Source organism: Panthera leo, chromosome B2 (assembly GCF_018350215.1).
Source record: "Panthera leo isolate Ple1 chromosome B2, P.leo_Ple1_pat1.1, whole genome shotgun sequence".
Taxonomy (NCBI): domain Eukaryota; kingdom Metazoa; phylum Chordata; class Mammalia; order Carnivora; family Felidae; genus Panthera; species Panthera leo.
In genome coordinates, this window is record NC_056683.1 from 44,770,501 (window position 1) to 44,782,680 (window position 12,180).

General features: G+C 48.7%; 1 protein-coding gene across 1 annotated transcript in view; it reads right to left on the reverse strand.

Moving 5' to 3' along the window:
- Nucleotides 1-10,871, reverse strand: part of TNFRSF21 (TNF receptor superfamily member 21) — a 68,157-nt gene extending 57,286 nt beyond the window's left edge. The window contains exon 1 of the mRNA XM_042938996.1: nucleotides 10,352-10,871. Coding sequence (XP_042794930.1) covers nucleotides 10,352-10,438 — 87 coding nt within the window. The 5' untranslated portion in view covers nucleotides 10,439-10,871. The remainder of the gene's footprint in view (nucleotides 1-10,351) is intronic.
- Nucleotides 10,872-12,180: the final 1,309 nt, after the last annotated feature.

Genomic DNA, 12,180 nt, shown 5'->3' on the forward strand with positions numbered 1-12,180 from the left:
TGGGGGTGGGTGGCTGGGGTGAGAATCAAAAGACGAATAAAATTTTGTGACACATGAAAATTTGAAATTCAAATTTCAGTGTCCACAAATCCAGGTTTACTGGAACACAGCCACGCCCATTCTTTTAGGTATTGCCCAGAGCTGCTTTCAAAGCACAAAAGCAGAGTTGAGCGGTTTCCACAGAGACCACATGCCCCTCAAAGCCAAAAAAACACTATCTAGCTCTTTACAGATAAAGTGTACCAACCCCTGGCCTAAAAGTTTAGGAAATACTCCTGATGGCAGCCCTCCCAGAGGCACAATTCACATTAGCCTGCTGTGGCTCCAGGAGGCTCCGCAGGAGGGCTGCAGAAAATAGTGACTTCGCTGAATCCGGCATTTCCCAAACTTTTTTGGGAACTGGCCATACAATCCTTCACTCACGCAAGATGGATGAACACCCCGCAGAACACACTGACGCAGTTTCCACCACCAACGTGCTGCTCGAGACCAGAAAAGTCAGCTAACCTGACGTTAAAAAGATCAAGCATAAAATTCAAAGCCGTCAGAATAGTCGGTTGAGCCCGACTGTAAAGAGATCCATTTCTGACTATTAAAACAAAACCAACGACAACCAAAGACACTCTCGGACACAAAAAAGAGGAGGTTTAAGAATTTACTCACCTAAGTTTTTGTTATTAAATATAATGTTAAAAGTAGAACATAAAAATGTGTGCCGTACACAGCTAACAAAAGCTTATAACCAAAAATGTAACGAATGAATGCAAACGAGGTTAACATAAATTCCACCCAACAGCTGAGACAGAGGACAACATGAGTAATTAATTACAAAGGTAATTATCACATGGACAAACTTATGACACCCTAGCAATTACCGAAATGTAAACGTGGGCAACCAAGGACCCTTACCTATCTATATTAAAGCCGCATAAATAAATTAAAATGATAAACTCCAATGTTGGCAGCCTTGTGGGATAGAAGGCACATTTATAGTTCCTGGTGGCACTTTAAATTAATTCAGTCTTTCTAAAGACAAATCTGGCAGTATGCAGCTAGAGCCATAAAACGGTTCATTCATTTCCCGTGACCCAGCAATCCACTTTGGGGAATACACCCCAAATATACCTCACTTTTGGGAACAACCCAAAAGGAAAAAGAGCGGTTGGTCTGTACAGAGACAAATTCATCAGTGCTGCTCGCTTGCAGAGCAATGCCAATAACCCGAGAGTCCATCAACGGCAGGGTGGCTCAACACATGGCCAACCGGAGGAGAGACGGCTATTTAAAAATGGCAAGCGGGAAGGCTTGAACTGCATGAACCACAGGCACCTCCAACTTACCAACACACATCCAAACTTTGGGTTCCCGAGCCCACCCACCCCTCCCCCAGCTTTCCCCTTCAAAGTAGTCAGACCACCAAAGACTCCACTCAGGAACCAGGGAGTCCAGCTTGATGACCGAGTGAAAGCTGTCATGCTTTCCTTCAGCTCCTGCCCCTTCACATCTCATGGTCAGTAAACCCTCTCCAAAATCTTTCAAATCTATCTAGTAATCCCCATCTTCCCTGCCACGACCCCAGAACCACAGTCTTTCCCCTGAACTAACTGCAAAAGAATCCAACTGGCCCTCCTGTATCTCCAGGTCCTTCCTTCCTTCCTTCCTTCCTTCCTTCCTTTCTTTCATGTTTATTTATTTTTGAGAGAGAGAGAGAGAGAGAGAAACACACAGAGCATGAGCAGGGGAGGGGCAGAGAGAGAGGGAGACACAGAATCCAAAGCAGGCTCCAGGCTCCAGGCTCCGAGCTGTCAGCACAGAGCCCGACACGGGGCTTGAACCCACGAGCTGTGAGATCATGACCTGAGCCGAAGTCGGACACCCAACCAACTGAGCCACCCAGGCGCCCCTACAGGTCCCCTTTCTAAGCCTTACTCCACAGAACCGCCAGAGTGATCTTTAAAAGAAATCTCATTAAGGGGCGCCTGGGTGGCTCAGTTGGTTTAGCAATTGACTTCAGCTCAGGTCATGATCTCATGGCTCGTGAGTTCAAGCCTCTCATCGGGCTCTGTGCTGACAGCACAGAGCCTGGAGCCTGCTTCAGATTCTGTGTCTCCCTCTCTCTCTGCCCCTCCTCCACTTATTCTCTCTCTCTCTCTCTCTCTCTCTCAAAAATAAACATTAAAAAATTTTTTAAGAAATCTCATTAAAATCATATTACAAGGTTGCTTACAACTGTATGCCCAACGACATCCTGACACGTTCACATCTTTAAAGGGCTTGTCCAACCTGACCCCTGCCTGCCTCTTCAACCTCAGCCCACACTCCCTTTGCCCCTACTCGCTGAGCACCAACTGCAATGGCGTTCTGCCTACACTCTGAACATGTAGACTCCTTCCTACCTCTGGACCCTTCTACATGCTGTTCCCTCTCACTGGCATCCTCTTCCTTGTGCTCTTTCAGAACATCGCCCTTCCTGTCTTCCCTAATAAACTATGAACTCCAAAAGGGAAGGAGTAAAAGGCCACGAAAGGCATTTTACTATCACACCCAAAGTCTAGCAATGCCTGACATTTTGCAGTGCAATTTAGCAATGTGTCGTAAATATTTATTAAATGAAGGAAAATGTCTCTATCAGATAAGATAGATGCATAAAGGAAAGCAGGATACAAGCAAGTATGTATACATTAGTTTTAACTATTCGTAATTGTGTGTATATCAAAGAAGAAAAATGAATTGGGAAGAGAAATCCATACCCACTTGTTTCCTCAAGTCTGCCAATTTGCTTAAGTTTAAAATGTCCTTTGTTAATAACTCAAATACCCTTCAGTTGTAGCTCAAAGTGTTGAGATGCAGCTCAAGACCCAACTACCCTCCAGCCTGTCTAGAATGAATGGTTAGTTTAGAGCGAGATCCTGGACTCCTAGAAGTAAAGGAAGAGCAAAAAGTGAATGATAACCAGTTAAATTATTCTGGAAACCTGTTACCATTTGCCTTTGAATCTTTTCCTCCCTCCCCAGCCCATTTCTCTTAATCCTGGTGAAGCCAACTTGGCCGTACCTAGGATGAAATCAAATAATGGTCTTGTCTCAAGAGTTCTTTGAGAAACCAGAATTCCAACCTCTTTCCCAGAACCAATGGTTAAACTTCTCCTCATCCTTGGCCTTTCTCTAGTCTACTCAGCATCTACAATCTAGGAAGAGCTATGTTTAAAAGCCCGCTTAAGAGAATGCTAAAAGTGAGTGTCAGAAACCACACACAAACACATGACTTACGGGACCATGCAGACCATGGAGTTCAACCAGTTTCTAAGAGAACTGCAAAGTTACTGAAGTAAATACTACTAACAGATGAGGCAAACCCATGCACTAATCCTACACAAATAACCAGGCTGGCAGCGAAGAAAACCCTACCAGGTCCTCAAGTTCTCGGGAAAAGTGAGTTAAAACTACTTGCTAAGCAGAACCTATGTCACACCGTTACTCACTAAGCAAATATTTGTCAAAATGACCCAAGGCGCAGGAAAGCAAGGCATCCATTCCCTAGTTATAACATTTCAATTTGCAAGAATATCTTTCCATCCTAACCATGGCACCATCGACCGTCCACTTTCAGTCCACACACACACACACACACACACACACACACACACACAGGTTGCTCTTACTTTATAATCAGCTGTTCTGGCTAAACTTCCTAGTGCCATCACAGGGCAGAATGGCTTGCCAGGGAGAAAGGGAAATGTTCGACTCTCAGGTAAAATCATTCCCTTAACGAGAAACAAAATTCCAATAAATGAAGGTTACTTGTTCCCTACCCACAACTTGGCCGAGAAAGCAGTGTGTATGAAGCCACAATGGCCTAGATGGGAATCCTCTCTCTGCCACTTGCCAATTGCTTGACCATAACTTCTCTCACACCTCAATCCCTTACTTATAATATGGGGCTAATGCTACTACATCACGGACTTGTAAGATATACTGAGATCATTTGTAGAAGGTATTCAACACGATGTCAATGGTAATGTCAATAAACAGGAGCTTACTAATATCCACATCAATGATTAATATGCACAGCCATTAATATTCCTCCTCTCTGGGCTTTCGGTGCAGAAGCCTTCTTGAATCCACAGCTACTCTCATTTGATTCCGGGACTCACGGACGCAAGCCTCTCCTGCCTCCTAAATCCATTAAACTCAGGTTCCTTCTCCCAAAACCGATCTGCATACAGCTCCAAGCGGATGACCCACCAAGCAGTTCTGGTGGTGAAAAGGCAAATGGAAAATGATATAAGATTGGGGAAAGAGCCCCTGCTATGACATAGCTTACAAAGCCCCCTTACTTCTCTGTTGTTTTCCTTTTGTTCTTTACTTTGCAACAAAGCCTTAGACAGAATTTCCAAATCTCCTAAATTTTGTTTAATGTTTATTTTTGAGAGAGAGAGAAAGGGAATGAATGGGGGTGGGACAGAGGGAGATGGAGATACAGAATCCAAAGAAGGCTTCAGGCTCTGAGCTGTCAGCACAGAGCCCGACGTGGGGCCCAAACTCACAAACCACGTGAGATCATGAACTAAGCCGAAGCTGGATGCTTAACTGACTGAGCCACGGAGGCGCCCCCATAATTTCCAAATCTTCTAAAGAGGAGATAGGGCTATAGAGGTCAGTGTCCTGACTACCCACCTATACCCGGCCCACTCTCACCCTGCTTGAGCTCCCTTGGAGCAAACTTTCCCTCCACTGCAAGCATCGGTCTCTACAAGGCCGGGATGCTGACCGGGGTGGGGACAGCCAGAATCCAAGGAGAATGGACCATTCCAGGAGGACTCTCCACCCCTCAGGAAGAGTGAGGTCAAAAGCGTAAATATCCCTGAAACCACGGCTTTGAATCAACAGCCTGAGTATCAGTGAGCCTCACCTGTCTGCAGCCCCAAGGTTAGGACACACTCACTGACACCTGCCAAGCTCCTCCCTGGTTATACCTCTGCCCGGGCTCCTCTCCCCTGGACTCAGGCCAGGAAACGGGAGGTGGTAGGAAAGCCAGGTGGCAGCAGAGAAGCCAATTTCAGACTCTTGTTTATTTTTTGGTACTTGACAAATACAAACACTCGGACAAAGCCAGTATTTATTCATGATCTAGCACCCCTCCCCAATTCCTAAAGAATCAAAGCTCAGCAGCTGCTACCCCAGCAGCAACAAAGCCCAGTGTCCTGCTAATGCTAAACACGAATCCAATTTGGGGGAACAAGTTGACTCCTATTAAGGCTTCTGTTTTCATTCCATCAAACACATATATCCGCGCCTGATGGCCCAGACTGAACCTGCTTCAAATGGTCATCGGGCATATGCCCAAAGGCGATGACATACCCTAGGCTCCTCCAGTCACAGAGCAGAAGCATCTGAGTTTTCCAGGAAGTTGCCAGTGACTTGGCCTCAGCAGAATTTGCCAGGCCTGTTTGGGGGGGAAGAGGGTCAACAGTGTTTAGTGTTTACTGGAAAACAGACGTTGCCATTTATGCAGTGATAAGTCACTCAATTCATACTGGCTCCTAAATAGTCTGGCGATCTGACTATTTCCTGGCATCCATCAATCAATCGATCGATCGATCAGGTTTACCCAAGCCAATTATGTGTTATAAAGAGCGGGTGGAGTACAAAACCAATGTGCAGCTTGTCAATGGAGTCACCAACGACTCACTTTCACCCCTCACTTTCACAGATGGACTCAAAGGCAGAGTTGAAGTGTGAGGTCTCCACATTCTGATCTACAGTGCAGAAAGTACACAGACCACCTGTTAGAGAGCCCCTTAAGCCACGCCTACTTGCCTCTATCCAATAAGGCATACCTGGAGAAAGTCACCTTCTTCAACCTGTCCTGGAAAAGAGGGCATTAACTGTTTGGACCACATCCAGCTTGGTAGCCTTTGTGCAAATTTAGCCACACTAAAACACATATAATTTCGCCAGTTGGTGATCTATGTCTATTTAGTCTCAGGTTTTTTTCCTTTAACTTAAGGTAGTGTACTTTCCACAAGGAATTTTTTTCTTGCTGATCTGGTTTGCCCGTGTATTTTATTTTACAGTAGATTTTTGTCTGTTTGTCTTGGACTGAACCTGAGGCAGATTCAGCCATATGCCTTTGGAAACAGTGCAGATTGAGAAAGCTTGATCCTATTCTACACATTTTGACAAGGGGGATGGGAGATTCACAGGGTAAGTCAGAAATCCTGAGTTCCAGTACAAGTCAGCCCTTCCTATTCTTCCGATTATAAGTCACTTCCCCTTCCAGTGCTAATGTAGGTTATTCTGAGACCTGGGAAGGTTTCTCTTCTGCTGGCTTTCAAACTAAACAAGCCAAAGTCACTTAAAGTAGTCTAAAGATTTTAACATCAACCACACGTTGTGTATTACTTTGAGTACATTCATCCACGGACTCCATATCAGCCCTCCTGATAGCCATGTGCATTTTACATACCACAGAAACCGTGCCTGAGGAGCAAGATCCAAATCCTAACTCACCCCTGGGTTCCCACTGCCTAGTACAGTGCCTCTCTCAGAGCAGGTGCTCAGAGTAGGTTTGCTAACATGGAAAGTAAATCAATTTCCCTAATCTAGGCTCTTGTCTTCCCTCCAGCTTTCCCTTGCCACTTTCCCACTCTATGATTTGGAAGTTATATTAAAGAAAGGAGGAAATCTTTTGGATATAATATCAGCTCTGATTCAGAGTTCTACTTGAACTTGCCATCAAGTGCTTCAGGACTTCAGGCCCCACCAGACCACTCCAGGCATGCCTAGCCCAATAGCCAAAGTCAAGTGCCAAGAAGCTAGATGATTAACTTCAAGAAGCGAAGGGCAAGAGGTGACACGAAGCTAGATATCCAGTCTCAATGACCCTGGCATTACTTGGTACTTTCTAGGCCGGCACACGGCTGAACAGGCTCCTAGAACGAACGCCCCTCTATCTGGAATTCGTAATACATGCAGAATAGCAGTTTCCAAAACTTCAGACTTCATTTCCTTATCCATTACGGTTCCCTTGTCTTCTGACTGCCTCCCTGCCAACATTCTATCTGTCTGGTCAAAGCAAGCTCCCTGAGAGCAGGAGACCCCTGTGAGTGTGTCCTTCCTCCTGGGCAAGCCTTGTAGGGCATTCCTTAACAACGGCACAAACTTCAAGGTCTCACTTCTCTCCAGACTTTCGGCCTGGAACACATAACATTTCATCTCTCAGTTTCTGGTTTACTTTCCAATATCACGCCGACTCCTCAACCCATCAGAAAGAGAACTGCAAGGAGCAGGAACACTTTCTTCCAAAGGCACTCGTGTAACTCTCATTAATACTCTGCAACAAACCAAACCACCAGTCTCAACTTTCCTCCGGTGAGCCTTCGGTTGCTACACTTCATCGTCTAGCAATTTGGAGTTGTGAAATGGGTAAAGTGGCACAGGAGTGAGCAAGAGTACAAGCCGAGGAGTCAGGCGCTGCTGGGTCCCGGCCCAAGTGCCATCACTAGTAAGCTGTGTGGCCCAGCACAAACCAATGAAATTTTTGCAGCCCTAGGTTTCCTCATCTGTAAAATGGGCATAACACCACCTGCTTTGCAGAGATGTTGGGAGTAAATGAGATACGGTATATAAAGCTCCTGACACAGTGATTTATATATATATGTGATATTGTATGTTATGTAGGTATCATAAGTTTTTTTTAAAGCTTATTAAAGAGATATGAGATTTTCATACAGTTAGCCTGTCATCCCGAAAAAACAGTGTCAAAAATGATGACAATAATGGGGTGCCTGGGTGGCTCAGTCATTTGGGCTGCTGACTTCAGCTCAGGTCATGATCTCACAGCTCGTGAGTTCGAGCCCCGCGTCGGGCTCTGTGCTGACAGCTCAGAGCCTGGAGCCTGCTTCAGAATTCTGTCTCCCTCTCTCTCTACCCCTCCCACACTCACACTCTGTCTCTCGCAAAAATAAACATTAGAAAAAAATTTTTTAAATGATGACAATAACAATTATAGTCATAAAAAGAAGATATTTGAAAAACTAGAGTAACTGAAAGCCATAATAAAAAGAATATTTTATTGAGTGCACTCTTTTTTAATCTAACTGCAATATGTGGGTAGAACACTAACTTCCCCACTTCCCCCATGAGTGTTCTGAGCACCTGCCATGGTTCGCTGGGCTCCAGTGCCTGGTGTCTGCCATTTTCACATGGCTAAGAACTCCAAAGGGATAAATAATCCTATACCAATATCATGAGATCATCATTTTACACATTAGCAATGCCTATCCTGAGGGCTGGGGCTTGCAGAGTGGGGATGGGAAAAAAATAAAAGACATCACCTCGTTGGGTGTTAGAGCAAAATCCCTGGTGACCCCTGGTACACCCTCTCGGTCACCCTCAGGACAACTGGGTCAACCCCAAGCCATTTCATGGACTGAAATTAGTTGCCAGGAGAATAAGGACTCTCACTTGAGTTAACAGCCTGAGATAGCCTCTAAGCCCCCCTATAAATCTCATTTTTAAAAAAGACAGCTACACTTAAATTCTCAGGTCTTTCGTTGCAAATCCAGGGCACAATTTTTAGATAAACTGAGTTTAACAATTTCAGAAAAGGAGCATGGTTCTTTCTCTGACGGTTAAAGCAGTGGAGACACTTTCATTATGTGGAGACCTTCCTTTAAACACCTATCTCATGCTCAAATGTAAAATGAATGAAATATCACACGGACTTAGGATTTAACCTAGGCATGGACTGTGTGGGGCATGTAATAATCAGATATGTCAGAGGGACCAACAGGCATGTGGTGGGTAGAGGAGCATGGAGAAATTCAAGGACTGATGTAACTCCACTGATGTTAGGGTCAGTGTTCCCATGGGCCGAGATGGGTTTCTCTCCACACCAACACTGTCAACCCAGGTCCATTGCTTGAAGAGCCGCCCATCCCCACCCCCTTATGCTCAGCATCCCTCCCACTTGTTTCAAGGATACAGATCTTGACTTTGCCATTACTATTAATGGGCAGAAAAGACGCTGAAAGGAGACTGGGACTTGCCTCATTATAAATGCTAACAGCACCAAACTTTTCTTTAGCCTCTCTTTTCCCCTTAAAACCTACACTCACACAGGGAACCAGAGCGTCTGTAGGATGAATTCCCAGGCCATAGCAACTGCAATGCCCTGGGATCTAAGAGATCTTGGCTAACCAGCCATTAAGCCCTTTTCGGGAAGGAGACAGCGAGCCTGCCTTTCCCTTACACAGCCCAGCCATGAAAATAGGCTCTTGTCTTTTGTTTTTGTTTGGGTTTCAGCTAAGAATCTCTGTCCTCCCTCCAGAGACAAAAAGACAGGCATGGGAAGCTTATGGTGGCTCAAGGGCTTGATCTCAATTTTTCGTCCACCTGACTCGCCCCCTCCCTTCTAACATTTGGAAAGGGGAAGGGATCTGGGGAAGTTGAGGATAAGTTTTAGGTCGAGGGTGGTTTCAGGCTTTGACCAGGTAAGCGAAGGAGGACTAGGTCCAGGACACGCCCTGGAGGCTGAATGCGGCTCGGGTGAAGAACGAACCTGCTCCCCTTTGCAGGGAGGGTCACCTGCCTGGCCGCAGGTAAGCGAGCGATAGGAAAGGCTGGAGCAATTCATCTTCCTTTATGTGGGTCTCTCCCCCTCCCCCCACTCAAGTGGCAGCGCGCTGGCTGGCTGGGAGCCGGCGCTTCGGAGGCGCCCGACAGCGGGTCTAGGGGTCCTTTTTTGGGCACGCAGAAACTGCGACCCACCCGAGGCGCGGAGGAGAGGTGGGGGAGGGGCGGCCGGCGCGCCGCTCGGGAAGGCACCGCGCGGACGCACCTAGGTCTCCGGCGGCCGGGGCGCACCGGAACCGCTCTCCCACTGCGGTAGCATCCCGACACGACACTGCAGCTGCAGCACAGCGGCGGCCGCCGCCCCCGGCGCCCCGCCCCGCAGCCCCCGCCCCACGCCACGCGGAGGGCGCAGCGGCCGGTGCCTGTGCAGGTGTGTGGAGGGGGTGGGGGCACAGGGGGCCCGAGGTGCGGGAAAAGCCCCGAAATGCGCAGGAAGCCGGGGGGCCACCTCTAGCGCCTCCTCCAGCGCAGCCAGACCGCGAGGAAAACAGTTCGCCTTCATTCCAGAGTCCCGGCTGAGCCCGGTGGCTCCCCCAGACGACCCGGGTACCTTCCCCTCGGCCTGCACGCTCCGCCACCCCCACCCCCACCCCCACCCAGCCGGGCGGACCCCGCGCCCCCCGCAGCCCCGGCCCGGGGACCCGCCCCGCTCCCGGAGCGCGGCGCCTTGGGCTCCCGCGCGCCCGCCGCCCCCGGTCCCCCCGCGCGCTCACCAGGAGAAAGGAGCCCGCAATCATCGTAGCTCTAGCGACGCGGCTGCAGGAGGCGAGGGCGGTGCTGCTGTTCGCGGAGGTCCCCATGGCTGAGCCCGGGGCTCGCAGAGGCGCCCGGGGCGCGTGGCCCCCTGGCAGCTGGAGTCGGCGGCTGCTTCTGCCCAGCGCCGCATCCACCGCCGCCTCCCGGGCCGGGAGCCCATCTACCTCCAACACCCCATGTGCACTGCGGCAGCCGGGCAGCCGGGCAGAGGAGGGAGGCGGCGAGGGAGGCTCCGGGGGCGCTCAGCACCTGCCCAGCCGCGCGGCCACCCGGGCGGGGAGAGGCAGCGGCGGCTGCAGCCCGCGCCTCCCTGTGCTCTCCTCCGACAGCGGCTGCGGAGAACCAGGGAGGAGGGCTGGGCGCGAGAGAGCAAAGGAACAACTTCCCATAGCGAAGCCTCCAGCCACTGCCAACCACCCTCCACCGCTGCCCAGACCGGCCGGTGAGGGACTGAGTCGGGTGGCCGCCGGGCGCGGGGACACACGTGGTGGCGCCGAAGGGGCGGGGGATCGGCCCTTTGTGATGTCACCCGGGAGGAGGCCGGGCTCTTTGTGCGATCAGCACCGGGAAGGCGTTCCAGGTCGAGCGGGGAGGGAGAGGGTGCCCCTTGGCGTTGGCTGAAGGAATTGCAGCTGCTTTTTGACCCGGGGAAACCGCGGCGAAGGTATGCCCACCCCTGGCCCAAATTTACTTGTTTTTTCTAAGACGATTCTAAGTAAATTATTTCTGCGACAGGCGCCCATCTGTGGTTTTTGACGCAGTGATCAACAACAGCCAAGCACCCTAGAACACGTAGATGAACTGCGTGCCAAAAATATACCAGTGAGTTGGTTCTCAAACCTGGCTGCGTTTTCGAATCACCTGAAGAGTTGAAAACACACGTATGCATGCCTGATCCCACCCCAGAGATTCTGATTTAATCGAAAATGGGGTGTGGCCCGAGCATTGGGATTTTTAAAGGTTCGCCAGGTCATTTTACTCTGGAGCAAACTCCGAAAACCTCTGGGCTGATGAGCACAGTTAAGGAAACCCAGACTAAGGGTTCCAGACTCAGAGTCTGTGTAGTTGGGTCCGTGGGTGGTCTTTGTGAGGCCTTGGAAATCCTTGAGATGTGTGGGCAGGTGCATCTTTCTAATTAAAGGATCCAGTGTTTTGAATCAGATTATCACCGAGATGAAAAACATTTCTTCCCCCCCCCCCCCAAAAAAAAAAGTGTTAACATTTTGTAGTTGAGTTTCAAATGCCGTTGTGGGCGGGTAGAAAGGAAGTTAGTTAGCACAGTGCTTCAGAAGTAGGAACAGCCAGAACGTTATCTTGGATAGTTAACATCTACATTTCTGAATGTGAGATACGACCCAGCATCCCTTTCTTTGGAGGGAGTTCGTCCCCTGACTGTGACCACCTTGTCTGGTACCATGGTGTCCATCGTCTAGATACTGACTGCTCATAGAATACTGTATTGAACCTGCCACTTTCACTCTGTCGTCCTCATTTGTGAGCCCTGTGGTGCTGGGCTTGTTCTAGCTTTCCTTGACCCCTTCTAGTTCAAGGTACACACTTTCTCAGTCACCTGCTTCAAGACTCCCAGTACCCCTGAAGATAACCTATTAAAACAGAGGTGTGAACTATTCATTTTTTGATTGACATATTTGTGCTTTGGCCATTGTTCTGTGCTCTCTTGGAAGATGATAAAAAGATAGATAGATAGATAGATAGATAGATAGATAGATTCATTCCAGTCTCTTATTTCAGACATCTGTTGGTAAAGAAAAGGATTATCCATAAA